Source organism: Carassius gibelio, chromosome B15 (assembly GCF_023724105.1).
Source record: "Carassius gibelio isolate Cgi1373 ecotype wild population from Czech Republic chromosome B15, carGib1.2-hapl.c, whole genome shotgun sequence".
In the NCBI taxonomy this organism is placed as follows: Eukaryota; Metazoa; Chordata; class Actinopteri; order Cypriniformes; family Cyprinidae; genus Carassius; species Carassius gibelio.
The window spans coordinates 12,328,378-12,346,326 of record NC_068410.1 but is presented as its reverse complement, the minus strand read 5'-3'; the positions used below and the strand labels follow the sequence as shown (position 1 = coordinate 12,346,326).

Sequence of the window (17,949 nt, the reverse complement as noted above, 5' to 3'; positions counted from 1 at the left end):
AGAAAAAATGTCTGCCACAGCCGTCTTACCACGTCTACGTTACACTGAGCAGATTTCAGGGTTCAGGATTCCTGACACTTAGCTCTGGATATGTGGATTGAGAGAATGGCGCAGAATATAAATGGACCAGCTCTAGCTGTCTGACTGAGGGCTGCCCATGTTAAGATTGGCGAGGGCCTGGGATTTTAGGGAAGGGTTTAATAGAACAGAGTCCAAAACTAGGGCACAGACAGGTTGGGGGCCATAGCTGCCGGCACTGAGGCAGTACATGAATCACTCGAAAAAGCAAGCATACAGAAAAATAGAGGAACCCTTTGTAGGACTGATTCCAAATAAAACCGAACATAAAAGAGAGGGTACCTTGCATTTACTACACCCTCTGAATTGTTTGGCTGATCTAAAGTAAAAATACATTTCTTCTTGACTGTAAAAACACACACACAAAAAAACTTAAGAGGCTATACATTTCAAATTTAAACTTAATTTTCAATTTGTGCTGTCCTTTTGGTAGCATTACTGAGGTTGTGTGTACGGTTGCTGGGCATGGTTATGAATAGCTGGCAACCAGAAACTGGGCTTATTACCATGGGAATGTCACACTGCTTGTGCAGACTTGTGTTTTTTGTGTGTCTCAAGAGCCCCTGTATGACCAAATCAGCAGAAAGAGAGGACAGTGGCTTTCTGCAGTCAAATTTACAGCTCATTCAAGACAATACACTATAATTATGTCAACCAGCAATGCAGGTCCGCCAAAATTTGATGAGCCATTTTTACACTGTAAATAATTTTTTTATCATACCAATTTATCAGAAATGCAAGATCGGTTTTGCAGGGTATGAGAGTGATTGATAACCCACAAAAGATAGAGAAGACCTCACCTTTATTGTTGCGTCCTCTGAGGCAGAGACTATGACGCTGAAAACAGGATGGAATATGACTCTGGTGACAGGACTCCTGTGGCCGCTCAGGGCGTATCTCTCAGGAGGACGGGGAATCCATTCTTTGGGATCTCTTTTCTGCCCAATTGGCCCACCTAAAGTAATCTCTTCTTTCGCCTCATTCAGTTTTGATTCTAATTCCATCACCTAGCAGAAGGCATAAGATAAGATAAGATAAGATAAGATAAGACTCATCATTACACACATCAAATCACATGAATGAAAGTGAAATTTTTTGTTTTGGATTTACAGCTGCAGTAGTTGAAATGCAGCATTTCTTAAATTTAGCATTTCAGAGCATGAATAGTAAATGAGTCAAGTCTGCCTCCATGGTTCTTAATAGGATTTGCATTAAATATGAAATGCACAAACCTTTTTCTGTAATCTAATGACTGAAGTCCATTTCTTTTCCAATAGACCTGCATACTTCTTATCCAATTCCTCATTCTGGTGACACAACACATAAAAAAAAAGAATTATACAAGAATTACATACAGCCTTTAGCAAAAAAGAAGGCATACACCTATCACCCCAGGGGCAACTGCAAATTCCCTGTAAATCCCTTCACATGGGTTAATCTCTCGCAGACAAAGAGAGCTTACCAAGATTACAATTACACAAACACAGCACTGTGAAAAAAAAAGTCACATTTCTCAAAATGAGAGATAAATGATTCCCCATTGGCATTCTCTAATCAAAAACATTAAGTAGCAAAATATAATAACTACAGTAAAACCAATGGGGTGTCCAATATCTTATTTATACATTAAAATACTTATAGGTGTGTGTGTCTATATATATATATATATATATATATATATATTTTTTTTTTTTTTTTTAATTATTAATTTGATTTGTTCACATTTTAATTATTCAATGCTTGTGTTATTCTATTTAATTCTATTTTTGTTATTTAATTACACACACACACCATTATCCTTATTCATAACTCTCATTCATAAAAACAAAACAAAAAAATACATTCACAACTCCAATTCATTAAATATGCAATCTCACACTCTCAGCCGGAAAACAACACAAAGAAGTGTACACATGATTTTCACCTGACTGTTCTCTAACCATCAGAAATGCATAATCATAATGCAGCTCCCAGATCTATGGGTAATGAAAAAAGGCTGCTGCAGACAAAGTAAATAAGAGGCTCTTCTGGAGTAATATCAGAGGTGTCCAGCAGAACAGGTGTTGTCTGTGTGATGACAAGTGGAGTGAGAGGGGTCATATCATGCGTCTCTGAGGGAGAAGGGCATTTAAAGCCTCTGCAGAGGACTGATCCACCATCTGCCTGGACCCTCTGCTATGTATGTTGGCCAGTGGCTAAATACCAGTCCCATCAGCTGTGCCAGGCTCTAATCACTGCTGTCTGACAGTCCATCAGCTCTCTCCAGCTTTCAGGGAGCTACTTTTCATCTTCTATCTATGCCTAAAGTCACAAATCCATCTTATCAGCTGGAAGGATCGATGATGAAATCTCTTCTACTAAATGAGGCTGTGTTAATAGCATTCTGGTTAATTAAAGAGAGCTTTTGGCACCATAGACCACCTCTCTGTCCACAAATCTGATCAATAATTCATGATCTTTCTTCCCTGTACAAAGGAAAGAAACCGTTTTTCTTCTGTCCAACCAGGAGTGTTTTCAAACAAGAGCTTCTGCGTGTGCCAAGAGCTCTCGCATTTCCAGATGGCATATTACAGTGAGGTATTTTCTCCTGAATTGGAGTAGTTCTCCTGGTCTACCCTGTGATAATGGAGAGACGCTATTTAGGAAGTCCCTTTATCAGTGTGAACTATCGCTGAGACAGGGTTTTACATCTTCCACACATCATAATTATCTCAGCACTGCCTTGATTCAGCACGTGCGCCGTCAGTCACAACCTCACACAGAGGCGCCAATTAAACAGGGAATACTTCAAATGAAGAAATATTGGTTTGACTGGGGTTTAAATAGATGGGGGTTCCCACACTCACCATGTCTAATTCCGCCTCCTTTTTGAAAACTGAATATGCCTCTTCATATCCGTTGGAACGAAGGTAATCAGCTATCGCTCGGTTTCTGAAAAACAAAGAAAAGCCTAATTAGTTCTTTTGATAACCTGGCTTAATGATTGTGGATTAAGAAAAGAGCTGTGGTAAGTGCTTTTGACTCAACTAAAAGAACATGTGTGCCTGTTTTTGAGTCTTTTATACGGTTATGTTCACACACAGTTTGGTTATTGACGGGTGTGACAACCGCATTCTGTAACCAAACTCACACCTTTACATTTTCAGGATTCACAACATCATTCTCAGAACACACGTCAACTATTTGTCTGTCACGTCATAGAGTGCGAGAGTGAGCCGCTCTGCTGCACTAACTTACACTGGCTGGAAAAATTAGCTGCGTGTAATCTGAATGTTTTAGATCCTGTCAGTTTTCCACCGGAGCCACTCCCGTCAGTCTTGTGTTCTGTGCATGATTCAAATGCTCCATTCCACCCAAATAAAAAAGCTGATGTCGGTTAATGAAGATTTGACGAAAGAACTCGCGGCTCGATTGGACTCTTGAAGTGTCAAAAAGTCACTCACTGTCTGCCGCTGACAGCTTGGTCGTTACTTTATTTTATTATTATTTTTTTTTATTGCTAAAATTTATATTTAACAAACAAAAAATGCTCCAAATGTTTTTCTACAGTATAAAAAAAACAAAAAAAAAGAAGGAAAAAAAACAAAAGAATCACTTTGCCATTACATACAAAACTGAACTATTTTAATAGCTGAAACAGTAGTATAAGCTGTTTAGGGACTATTTATCAGTTCAAATCAGACTAAACGATTAACTGGGATAAACGATTATTTTTTTAACGATTAATCAAGCGATAATTTTTTCGATGCATCGATTAATCTAACGATTAATTTTTTTCTGACCGATTCGATTTCGATTATCTCCCCATTAATTGACTACTAACAATTTATACATGTTGATTTACATATCTGAATGAAAAAGAAATGAATTCCTTAACATTGAAATATATGTTTATTGCTCTTAAAATTACAAAATAAAAGACTGACTAAGAATGCATTACTTTGCACTTGTATAGAGATAGCATTCAATAAAACCTTGAAGCCTTGAAAACACATAGCTTACTGAACACATAGGGCCTAGCTTACTTCTTTCAGATGAAAATAACAACTACTTGATGTCTAGCATTCAATAAAAAAAGGTCAACCCAAAATACTAGTTTAGAGTAATTGAAAGAATACAGTAACCAATGTAAACTTGAGGGCTTTAAGCAAATACAGAGAGTGCTTTTCCAAAAAAAAAAATCACAGTGTGAGCCAGCAGCCCGTCATGGAGAAAAAAAAAAAAATCTCTGAATACTCCACGTGAAACTTTGGCGTTCCGCCTTTTTTCTATCGTGTTTAATGATTTTGGTTAATATGCACAAGGGAGAGAGAGAGCAAGAAGCGCTCGTGTTGTTTGAAGACTGTGAGTGCTCGCGCGCAGCCGGGGCTCTCTCTCGTACGCGCCCTGTCAGGCGCAGCAGTCATTCTATATCACTCACTGGTCAAATAAGGCTTTGACAGCCGCCAAAAAAAAAAGATCAATGCAGAAAAAACCCCATGATTGGTTATATAACGTTAGACAGAATGTTGATCCGGCTATCGCGTATATTCAGTGCACATAACGTAAACATTTTGCAAACATTTTTTTGAGAAATAAAAACAGGTCGACGAATCGATGCGCATATTTCGAGTCAACGTATTTTTTGCCCTAAATCAGACACTAGAGCATCCCTTCATTCAGACACAGTGTTAGATCTGATGAGAATCAGTGTAGAGGGAAGTAGTCTGGAAGACTGTGCTGCTAGAGAGTGTGGCCAGCTGGTTTAGCCAAGGCCAAAGATCAAGAATGCCAAACTACAGGAGTTGGCCATCAGAGGGGCATGTGACTGCAATGGAGAATAGTCCATAAGACATTGAGCCAAGAGATGTTCCGTTTGAAGCCCTTAAAACACTTAATTTAGATTTTATTTTATTTCATTTATCTTGAGATGTTTTAAAGTTTAAATTTCAGTTCAGTGAAGCACTTTAAGCACTAACACTTTTTTTTATTAAAGTTACCTTTCTTATAGAATTGTGCTTCAAATAAAGAACTTTGTTGACCAGATTGTAAGTTTTAGATTTAGGCTACAAGTCAATATTGCCTATATGGACAGTGATTATTATTTTTTTTTCAAAGTGAACTTGTAAAACTGCAGTGTTAAATACAAAGCGGTCGAAAATCTGGGTGCACCTAACTTTTGTGCTGGTGCACCTAAGAAAAAAAAAGTTGTGCAAAACCAAAATAATCACTAAGTAAAGATGTCAAACAAAATCTAGACAAATGGCAAAAAAGTATAGTAAAAAAAATAAAATAAAACCCGTGTTCAGGAATGTTTTTTGTTTTTTTGCCATGCATTGGTCATAATTGGTCACTGTTGCGGTGCCTCAGGTGTTATAGGTTTTGTCCAATATATTTATTGCCCAAGGTTCACACGTACTACGTCTGCAGTGTGTATTAGGGCTGCACGTTCTCAAGTTTTTCATTAACCGTTAACCGAGGCCCTTAGCGGTTAATACTCGGTTAACCATAGTGTGCCATAGTAACCATAACCATAGTAATTTCCGGACATTGGCCGAAAAAAAAAAAGGAATGTCCGACAAAATTTAATCTCTCCGGTCAAATTGTCCTATGGGCTAGTTGCACAAGATGGCGCCGGTGAGCTTCAGCGACTCGAGTGTGTGCGTACTTATTTCCGGTCTTGCGACGCTCGCATTGACTGTAAGGGAAACTTACATATGAAACTTGGCTAGATGTATATAATTAAAGATTTTCAAATTTAACAGCCCATAGTGGTATATCAAAAACATGGGGAAACATCCTCCCTATATTTTGCGTACCTCTGTGTGGAAATTCATCAAGATACAACGCGGAGATTGCTTTATTCTTCTGTTGATTATGCGGATCAGCGTCAGTTCAGGACCACAGGGATTTCTTTTTTCAAACACAAACCTCTCAAATATGCAATACTTTTCATTTTCGAAGAGCTGGTTTTGTTCTGTTATGTAAGATAAATGTTTCTGACTGTCAAACAAGACGCACAGAGATTTCTGATAAAGCGTTTTATTAACTTTATTTGATAACATAATTTATAACTAACTGTACAATTAAACGTAGTATAATTATGGTAGGTTTGCCTTAAATAAAAGATCGCTGTTTGCATTCATGTGTGTTTTTATCTGGTTATTTGTTTTGTGAAAGATCTGCAGCATAAATCATTATCTGTCTACGAGTAGCCATTGTTATTGTTTTGCATTAATTATCAGATTAAACAGATATTAAAAGTCACGTATTTTTTACTGTGTAAAATAATCTTGTGAAAATAACGATAAAACGGACTGATGTATGTGTACAATTGAGAAATGGATACTTCTGAAGATAAATCGCAGCCCACGTCTCACGAGGTAAATATTTAATATAAAAAATAATAATAACAATGCAAACATCTTCGAGAAATAAGTAATTTGTACATTTACATATTTGGTAAGATAAAATACATTATATAGCTGTGTATACACACCATGAGTTCAACTTTTATCTCGTGAACAATAGTGAACATTAGTGTATTTAATTCAACAGGACCGAAACATACACAGGTTTCAAATCCACTGGCTCAGTTAACATTTGTAGTATAGTGATAATAGCAGTGTATATCTTATTTGCATTTGAAGTGATATTTTAAATCCTGTAAACATATAGAAGGTAATATTTGGACTTCTCTGGTTCTCTGCACTGACTTTAAGCACAGCCGGAAATACCTACGCACACACTCGCAAGACCGGAAATCCAAGATGGCGGAGATATGCAACTAGCCCATTAAAACTGCCTAATAATGCCGCCCATTAACACAATCTGAATTTGAGAATAAGCCTAAAATGTATAAGGCAAAAGGTAACAAGCAGACTCCGCGGCCGCCTCGCTAAGGCTATGACTATGACTATGTTTGACATGTACAATATTTGAAAATCGATAATTATTTATTTATTTATTTAAATTTATATCTGAATTTATGTCAACCTATAGACTTTCAAATATAAAAAAGTCATGAATTAATATGTATTTTTGTACAAAATGACATATAAACATATTTTCCTATTATACTTTGCCTGGAAACGCTTCCAACAAGGCGTCGGTTCTATTTCTAGCATGCACGCGTCGAGCCGCGCCTGAGCCGCGCGTCTCACGCAGGCAGTCGGCAAGCTCTTACCTGTTAACATGGGAACCGAATTAAAAACAGACATGCCACGCAGCTGAGATGCTTTCGCCACGCATCCAGTGTGTCCTGACCGGCCTAATGATGCCCGGGTGTTGGCTGTTGAGATTACAACAACGAGGTTGTACTTGAAGTATATCTTAGCACTGTATTGCAATACTTGCATTTTGCCCCGTCACTCGTATTAGCCCGCTTCATATTAGAAAAATGACTTCTTCTTGTGGACATTACAAATGTCTGGGAGCGCTCTGGCGGTCTCTGGTGGTGCAAAAATGTATTACAACTAAATTCAATGCACGCCATTGACGTCACTTAACCGAGCAAAATGTTTCACTCGGTTACACAATTTTTAACGGTTAATCGGTTAACCGGTTAACCATGGACACCCCTAGTGTGTATAGTGTAAGTTATGTGTATGCGGTTCAGAAGCAGCAACGAGAGTGCATTATTGTAACGCGAAAGCACATTAAAATAATGCACGAGAGCGAATCTATCTGCTTGCAGGCAGATTTCCTTTGCTGTTAACAAAACCAGACGTGCATGCTCCGATCATAGACTGTTTAAGGCTCAGATACACGCTGCCTTACGTGTCTCCTCTCGCTGAACCTGTGTCCTGTGCACTCACAACTCTCTCTGTGCTCATGCGCAAGATATTAAATCTTTTCGCACCTTTCTATTTATAACCTTTTCTGTTCTCATCTTTTACCGCATGCAGTGTGAACGTTCTGATCCGTTAACATGGGCTCGAAAAAAAAAGGCTACGCATCACAGACAGAGTGTTTGAACCTGGAGTTAGGCATATGCCCAGTCTGCTCTGTTCTCGCGCTCCACTTAGGTGTGCTGCATCCTGATTGGTTCAGATAACATACTGCAGGATCTTGGGGAAAATCGTGCTATAAAGCGATTTAGAAATCGCGCATAGACAAATCGCGATTTTATTTCGATTTCGATTAAATCGCATAGCCCTAACATCAACCATAGCTCCTTTATAAATATCCAGAAACCTTGGAGTTATGATTGAGGATCAGCTGACTGTCTCAGACCTCATTGCTAAAACTGCACGGTCCTGCATATTCGCGTTATTCAACATCAAGATGATCTTCACAACTCCTTGTTCAAGCTCTTGTTCTGTCCAGGCTGGACTAAAGCAATGCTCTCTTGGCAGGTCTTCCAGCCAGTTCTATCAAACCTTATTACAATTATTCCAGAACACGGCAACAAGATACATTTTTAATGAGCCAGAAATAATGCACGTCACACCACTGTTTATTAATTTTCACTGGCTATCATAAGCTGCTTGCATAAAATTCAATGCATTAATTTGCTTACAAACCCACTACTGGCTCTGCACCCCTTAAACAAAATTCATTACTTCAGACTTATGTGCCCTCTAGAAGCTTGCAGTCTTCAAGTAGACGTCCCTTTATTGTGTCATCCCAAAGTGACTTTTCATTTAAATGTTCCCTCCTGGTGGAAGGACCTGCCCAACTCATTCTGAGCAGCGGAGTCCTTGGTCATCTTCAAGAATCGGCTAAAAACACATATCTTCTATATTTGACCATCTAACACTAGCTCTCTCTATTCTAATTCTATTCTTAAAAAATAAAAATAAAAACTTTTCCCCTTTAGACTTGCATTATTAATTTCCCGCTTGTTTTCTTAAAAGAAAAAATAACTACCTTTTCTAATCTTTTTGTAATCTATTTGTTCTTTTTATATAACAAAATCAAAAAATGCCTCTAACACTAGCTTCCTCTATAATTTTTATATTATATATTTTTATTACAATTTAAATAAAACCCTGCTACGTGTACTGCATTAAGCTAACAGACTTTTTATAGCGCTTGCATATTATTGCTCTTTTGATGATTTTGATTGCTTTCATTGTCTTCATTTGTAAGTCGCTTTGGATAAAAGTGTCTGCTAAATGACTAAATGTAAATGTAATACATATAAATATTTAAGAAATATCTAGGAAGAAATGAACAGTTAAAAAATAAGGAAATTAAAATATTACTCCATGCAATGACTGAAGAAAAGATCTGCCATTTCAATAAAACATGCTAGAAAAAAATAAATGTATAGCTCAAATACAATGTGTGCACATCCACAAAGAATAATTTTACAAATGCTTTCTACTTAAATATGGAAAGAATATGTCAGTTTGAAGGAAGCCTCCACCTCTGTTTTAACACATTTTGAGCTGCTAAGGAGTCAGCAAGACTGTGGTGAGCATAAGATATTCATTGATAGTGGTGATAGTGAAAACAAAGAGGGCTGTCAGAGATGCCACTCTGCTGTCCAAACACGTTCTGCCATTGTGATGGTAGAAGGATCCACAGCCGTGAGGAAACAAGGAGCCCAATATGTAAATGCTGTTTCAGTGAGACAGCCACATTGTTCACATATACTCTTAAATTAAGATCAAAATCAAGATGGGAATTTTTTTTAAAACATCTATAGACCAGACAACAAAGAGTCTAACAGCACGCACACAGGGAAAACTCTGGGTGTGGCACGGTTAGAGTCAAGTGACAAAATAAAATGCTAGTAGCAGGATTATAAAATGAATAGATGTGATTTGAGATCATTCTACTTTGTTGACTATTTTCTGGCATGGAGAGCACTAAACACTAGGGGTGTAACGGTTCACAAAATTCACGGTTCGGTTCGATACGATACACTGATGTCACGGTTCGGTTCGGTTCGATACGTTTTAGATACAGCAAAATGTAAAAACATCTCAACTTTTCAGAATGCCGCAAGCGCACCGCGGGTCATGTGACAAGAACTAACCAATCAGCTTCATCCTTTCCCGTAACAACGTTGAGAGCTCAGCCAAGATGAAGGATCAGCTGATCATAGTTGTATATGGATTGCAATTTTGAAATAAATTTAGTAGCAGAGCTACTGCAAGCGATTTTTAGAGCTGCAAATCCATTTATCCTTCGCTGAAATTTCCGCGTCTCATGGAGAGAGCACGTCATTGTTGCTTAGCAAAGACAGACGCCTCATGAGCGCTTCTGCCCAAGCGCTTTGGAAAGGAGGAGAAAGACGCGCTTAGCGTTTTCCATGCGTTTTTAGGCACGATATGTGAACGGCCCCTAAGGCGCTCGCTCACTCAGCACGCGCTGAAGGCTCGTTGCAAAATGTCGAATGCCTTTAACAGACCAGAAATATAAGATCCTAAAATAACCAACAGGTCTGGTGTTTGGGTTGGATTCCCTGTAAGCTATAGTGTCTAAATGCTGCAGGGATAGTTTGCTGCGTGCATGTTTCTCCTTTTTTTAGTCTTTTCCCAGATAGTACTGACGCATATATCCCAGATATTCCCGCTGGTGTTTTTTTTTTTTTATTCCCGCTGGTGTACCCTGTCATGTTGCAGATGCGACATACCGTTGTTTTTTTATCCACCACTCTCTTGCCATCACCATTATAGCTTAAAGGGAATCCAAAGTGCACCCAAACACCAGACCTGTTGGTTATTGGAGGATCTTCTCATTTCTGGTCTGTTAAACGCATTGGCTATTTTGCAACGAGCCTTTAGCGCGTACTGAGTGAGCGAGCGCCTGCTGAGTAGCCTAACATAAACATATAAGATGGTGTTTTTTTCTTCTTCGGGAGTGTCAGGGGCGTTGCCTGTTACGTTGTTTGGGTTATTGGGCTACCTTGTTGAACGCATATCATTATATTTCTCTCTCTCTCTTTTTTTTTTTTTTTTCAAATATAATTAATTACTCCAACGAACCGTTCGGTATACATAATGCGTACCGCGTACCGAACCGAAAGCGTCGTACCGAATGGTTCAATACGAATACGCGTATCGTTACACCCCTACTAAACACGCATCTATAAATGGTTTTGTAGTGCTCGTTGTTGTATTTTAAAACACAGGTGCAATGTTTTCAACTGACATTATGGCATTTAAAAATAAAATGATCCCAAACATAATGTGGCGTGTGTGCAACTGCCCTGCACATTGTTGCTCACATTTAATTGATCCTGCTGGATTCTGTTTTAGAAAATTTACGATTTTGAATATTTGCGTTCCGGTAGGCCTATTTGTTTTTAAAAATCCAGCATCTAGTGCATTATATATCATATCATTAGATTGTGTGTGCATGCATGCGAGGACAAGCAAGCATGGCTTTGGCTACATTTATTTGGAGGTTATTGCTCATGTCTCATTCGGCACAAATCCAAATGTTTCCATATTCGCAATGCATTTATAAATAATAGTTTAAAATTCAATGTAAACTACTTAACACATATTTGGACATAGACGGAAAGATGATCCTTTTCATACGAGCAAAAACGTCATTGGCATGACAGCAGAGTATACTACAGTCTATTTAAACTGACCAGTGTAACCTTTCAAATGTTTAGTTGACTATTTTATTTTGATAATGAACAGACTGCGATGTAGGTTTGAATCGCTAGAATATACGTGTGCGCCAGGCTCCGGCACAATCGAAACAGCGGAGACAAAAAAAAAAAATATTAAACACTTTCGCAAAAGTGTTTACTTTCATTTGTGCACACTCACAATAACAACAGAAGATTTGTGCTCTTATAGGGTTAGGAAAATGTTAGATCGTGACCATGCCTTTAGATGCCGTTCAACGAAATGGCCTCATTTACATAGCTAAATGATGATAAAATAAAAACCTAAAATATTTAGGAAAAGAAACCATGCCTATATGTTATCGAATTTTTGGAAATTCGTGACCAACCGGCAAACCAGAACGAAGCTGCATAAATGAAGGTTATGGGCTCGAACAGCATTCAGAGGCAAGGTCGATCTAACATTTTCCTATTATTCCTCTAATAAACAAAGCTTTTATACCACACTTGTCATAATCAGAGCTTAGAATTTGTAAATAAATAAATGCTGGATTGAACTACACACTGCTTCATGCTGGAGGGAATGTGTGTATGTGACCGTTCTCTGCTTTGAGTGGGACATGCTCGACAGATAGCTTCCTAAAGACACATCTGAACAACAATGCTTCTTTGTGAGTCAAACAGAGCTGTTCAGCAAAACAAAACTGATGTTTATGGAAATGTACATTCAGGAAAGATCTTTGTTCTTTTATCAGAGCTGTAGATCACTGACAAGCTATGCAATATCAAGTTCATATTGCGTATTCATCAAAGGGGATAATGAATACGATATTGCATAGCTTGGCAGTGATCTACAGCTCTTGTCTATTAAATACCGCTCCATTTGAAAGCAGGTGATGGCGATTTAGTGGTAATAACGCAACCGGAATGATTAATCTTAGATTATGTGTTGAAAGACAAAAACTAAGATCAGTGTTGGCACAAGCAAACAAGCAAGCACACTGTCTCCTAATAATTACAAATGACCTTCAATTAGCTCCCATTATGGAGGTAAAGTATCATGACATTTAGACTCTCAGATGCATCTTCCAATGCTCATGCTAGTCCTCACACACCTGCCCACCCACTAGGGCTGTCACTTTTAGTTCGATAATCGATTGCACAATCGATCGGACCAACCAAAAAAAGTTTCGAAAATGAAAATAGGGAATTGGTTTTAACCAAATATGTACACTTTTAATTTTAAAAGAATTAAACAATTAAAAAATATAGATGTAACAAAACTCAAACAAGCAGAAAAAGAAAATAAAGAATTCAGAAAGTGCAGTAGGCGTTGCGAAAGCTAGACAGAAAATACAAACAATTTTACGCGCCTATAAGACCCAGTGACATCGAACACGACCTCTTACAGGAGATGCTGAGTTATGAAAAGGAGCCACTATTGCCAGCTGACAGCGACCGGCTTTTCTGGTGAAAAATTGGCAGTAATTCCCCCACCTTGCGCAACTGGCAATGAAGTAGTTGTGCCTGGGACATCAGTGTGGTCGGACCGATCTTCTCAACAGCTGGACATACAGTGAATAAAAAACGCTCTGCTCTGGACCCCGAAAATGTTGATCGACTTGTTTTCCTGTCCAATAAATTTGTAATAACCCTAGCCTTTTTGTGCATTTAATTATGCCTGCCTATAGTGCAGCCTAGCCTAAGTGTCAGTTACGTTCAATAAAAAACACACATGGCCTGTTCTCAAGTCCATTTAAAGTTTCATTTTTTGAACAGTTGTTTGAAATGGATCGAATCATTATTTAAAATAATCTTGGAGATTTTTGAATTGCCTAAATCATTAATGCAGCCGGGTTGAAGCCTGCAGTGATGTTTTTCTTTTGTTATGGCAGCCGTCCCCTCTGCATACATATTTTTTTGAGAATGTTAGAATCCTGTTGCTGTTTGTTATTCTGCACAAAACAGCATGCCAATAAGTAAGAAATATTAATGATTGTGCATTTCCAGCACTCTCTTTAAGTTTATCTGTTATTTGGCGTCTGGAAACGTCTTATTTTTTTAGACATGGAAAATCGATTTTACAATCGATCCAATGACTACTTATGTCTTTAAAATCGAAAATTGTGACAGTGACAGCCCTACCACCCACTGGTGAACACATCCAAACCACAATTACAGCCAGTTACAATAGCTATTTTTTGCGATCTTGCTAGCTGCACAGTCAGAAAAAAAAGAGAAAAACCAGCAGATCTGCATCCCTTTTTGGGTAGATCTGAGTGTTCAAACACCGTGAGCATCAAAGGATGATACATCAGTTTTTTTGCAATATGAAATAAAACAACGTTCTTTGTAATATGACAACAGCCAGGTAAATAAGGCCATATGATTTTTGGGACAGAATCAAGAAATTCAGTCATAATGGAATTTTACTGTATAACATGGAATGTCAGAATTTGGCAAAATGTAGATGAACAAATAAAAAATGGACTAGTGTCTGAATATTAAACAGCAAAAAGACAGCTATTTATATATGAAGTCTGCATGATGCATCTCATCTACACATGCACTTGACTTTAACAAGGAAATCCAGTGATTCCAATAACTATATACCGCTTTTTAATTAAACAATGTCAGCTAGATTTAATGAGGTAAAAGGAACAATATTTTTTTTTCAGTTAGAGTGAGATGAAGGTCAGCTTTACTTCAAACGGTTTTTGTACCTAAACAATTGCAGCTCATTTCTCTCAAAAACAAACAAGGCAACATGCTTCAGTGGCTCCTTTGTTTCATATTGAGTTGAAATATGATCAGGGCTGATGTTCATGCCATCATGGCCAGTTTCTATGATGTTGGAAAGAAGAATACAAATTCTTTGTTGTCAGCTTTCAAAAGCTATGGGTCATTGCAATATTTCCTCTACGAATCCAACTCTGTTGAGAGATGCCTTCTGAATTTTGCTTATGATAAAGATGGTTTTGTTACAGGCCTGAAAGAGCTGACCTGTTTGTTCAGGACCTTGCATTATTTGCATTTACCAGAGATCCATGGAAATATGATAAAGAATCTGATTATTATGATAAAGAAAAGGCTGTCTGCTTTGAAAACTGCTTGCAGGCAGACTTAGTGAGGCTCTCTACTCACAAAACAAATCCCAGACATTAAAATGATGCCTTGTTCTATTTATGATGTACTGACACAAAATTCTAATTGTTTGCAACTGCCGCTTTGTCATGTCCAGTGTAGACAGACTTCAGCTATTATAGCGTGGCACGACCATAGACTGTAAAAAAAAAAAAAAAAAAAGTACTTTTTTTTTTCATTAATTTTCTCTAAAGAAATATTAAGCAACCATCGTCCCAAAAGGGCACAGACATATTGCACTTATTTGGGATCAGAGTCTGTGCAGTAGAGAACGCTCCAATTGTTGTCGCCTTACTTATCTGCTTCTATATCGTATATCTTTGTTTCAGTCTCTCCTTTTGAATGACGAATATATACTATTGATTGCTGCTGATATAGACAGTTTATTCTTCTCACGCATGCACAGAACGCACGTGTTAGTTTCCTGTCAGCTGTAGTCTGTGAGGTGTCTTCGAGAGCAGCTTTTTTGGTCCGAAGCAAGGCGAAAACACCGTTGGCTTTCGTCATCCCTAGTTCTTTGAAGTCGGCTTGGTGTGTCCAGACCTTATGACCTATACTGGGACCAGCCACCTGGAAACAATTTAAATGCGATGGCTCCACTTATGAGGACTAGTGCGGCACCACGCTACAACTGACCTATCTGGTGTGACACAGTGTGACAGTTCACTTCATTGGCATTTCACCATTTCATGGGAACTGTTAATTTCATTTGACTACATTTTAAAAGATTAACTTATTAAAGATTTATGCAATCTTTTGATTAGCACCATTTTTGTAATAAATCAAAACACAGAACATATTATTTTATAACATATCTAATAGTTAATTTAATGAAGAATTCAGTCTTTAATTACCATATGTTTTAGGACCACATGAATATGCAGCTGAAGAGCAAGTCAAACTGTAAATCTAAAGCTGGGCAGTGGCAGTTTGTGTGTGCGATGCGTTAAAGTGAGCATAAGAGAGCGGCTGCAGGAGAAGAGATGAGGAACATTACCTCATACGTTTATGAGGGGAGTCATCTCGCTCTATCATCATTTCCGCTAAGAGCTTGCTTCCGGATCCACATCACCACTGCCAGCCAGACAGCATCCAGTACCCCTCCCACATCTACTCCACAAACCCTGCGCATCTCTCCTCTGTAAACAAACACTGTTTTATCAGACTGCGATGAGCCCCTGTGGGTATATCTTGTCTGACTGCCTCTGGCGTGTGGATTTGCTTTGCTTATTATCCAGCTGCCATCATGTATCAGAGCATGGCATCACAGGACTGCAGAATGAGTCCCTTTGCAGGCTTTGGGAGAGGGTAACCTTTGTACAAACAGAAGAAGTAGTCTGATCTCCCCTGCAGCTATCCTGTACATGAAACAACATGGCCGACAGAAAGTGGCTTTCATCAAAGCCAGCACTATCTCTGTGCAGCTCTATCTAGGGATTCTACAGGAGAGCTGATTATTCCTTGACAAAAGGCACCTGAGCAGAGGTTGCTGTGGTTCTGTGCACACAATGTGTTCTCAGAGCAACCAGGGGAACTTTACGCAGGTTTCCAGTAAGAACCAGTTGAACAAACATTTTCACTCAAATGTCTAAATGGAACAAATGAGCTCCCAAAGCTGATGACTCAAACTAGTGAGCCAAAAGATATAATGGAGGAACCACAGCATATCTAACACTCTGTCCTCATCAGTTCTCAAAGAGCCTCAATATTTCATTTAGGGATGCATGATAAATATCGACACGATATTAATCCACATCTTGTCTGTAATCAGCGGTAAATCTCTACACGTGTGTGCTTTAATGTGGAGCAGCATTTACTGCACAGAGCCGTTCAATGAAAACCTGTGCAAAACAGGAGCAAAATATGAACGTGGTTTTGCGCAGCTTATCAGTGAACAATGGCTCAGTATAGTTAATGCTGCTCTACATGAAAGCACACACGTGTAGAGATTTATCGCTTTACTGATGAGATGCGCATTAAATATCGTGCCGATATTTATCATGCATCCCTAATTTCATTGGTAAAATGACACTACCCTCTCATGACGCTATGCACTCCTCACATGCTCTGACAATAGCTCTTTAGGAATATATACATTATTTGTATAATTAAACATTTACCAGAAGCTTTTTTCCGAAGCGGATTTTTTTTTAACAATAGTCTGTGTGTGTTCCCTGGGAATTGAATCCACAACATTTTGTGCTGCTAACGCAATGCTCTACCACTGAGCCACAGGAACACCTAAATCTCATTCTGTTGCATAAAACAAAAAAAACAAAAAAAAAAATTGATACGGTTTTGTTATTTTACATTTAATAAAAGTTTGATTAGTGGCTCTTTTTTTTATTCAGTATCATTAAAATGATTTATTTACATAACTATCTTATTTTAATTAATAATACAATAAAGAAATTTTAAATATTATTTTCAGCTTTGGCCCAGAATTTTCATTTTGGTGCACCCCTAAATGATAAAATCAAAAGAAATACCAAACAAGCAATGTTTTATGGTTACAGCAATTAATACTGCTTACAATTAGGATTTTTTAAAAGTCTAAATAATAAAAATTATGATGGTGATAATTTAAACTTTTTTTTTTATTACAAAAAAAGAGAAAGTTCAATCTAATTGAGATTTTACTGATACAAACAGCGACTGATATTTGTAATGATTTTTCATTATTTTTAATTTTCTTTTAGACAAAGCCACCTAAATAGTTAACTGAAGCAAACAGATCTTATTTTAGTTATACGATGAATGTAGGTTAACTGAAATTGCTCCATGCTCTGGCAGTTCAGAGATGGCAGACCTTGAGTTAGTGTGTGTAATAAAAGGCACAAGCAATCGGATGTGTGAGTGTGTGTGTCTGCACAGCATGGAAGTATTGAGCCAGCTGTCTCACATACACATGCGCAGACCTTTTGACAGAAGCGTTAATGAGATTTGGGCAGTTCAGTAGAAGCCACACCCTTTAAGATGACAGAACGGGGTCTTTGCACTAATGCTGTGTTTTTGTTTACAATCATTTGAATAAGGTCCCTAGTCATGGCACTATCTCATTTATGCACAGGAACACACACAACAAGCAGGCAGGAGCAAAGGGATTTCCACACTCTTTCAAGGGGAAGCTTTAGATTACGCATTCCCTCGCCGGTATGAAGGAGTGGCGGTTGGCACAGTAATCTCTTACTGCATGTAGCACTAATGCATGT

At 38.1% G+C, this 17,949-nt stretch overlaps 1 protein-coding gene across 1 annotated transcript in view; it reads right to left on the bottom strand.

Moving 5' to 3' along the window:
• The window catches only part of pafah1b1a (platelet-activating factor acetylhydrolase 1b, regulatory subunit 1a), a 42,114-nt gene that overhangs the window by 9,712 nt on the left and 14,453 nt on the right, over nt 1–17,949 (bottom strand). The window contains exons 3-5 of the mRNA XM_052576001.1: nt 2,925–3,009; nt 1,311–1,385; nt 879–1,085 (exon numbers count right to left, since the gene is read on the bottom strand). Coding sequence (XP_052431961.1) covers nt 879–1,085; nt 1,311–1,385; nt 2,925–3,009 — 367 coding nt within the window. The remainder of the gene's footprint in view (nt 1–878; nt 1,086–1,310; nt 1,386–2,924; nt 3,010–17,949) is intronic.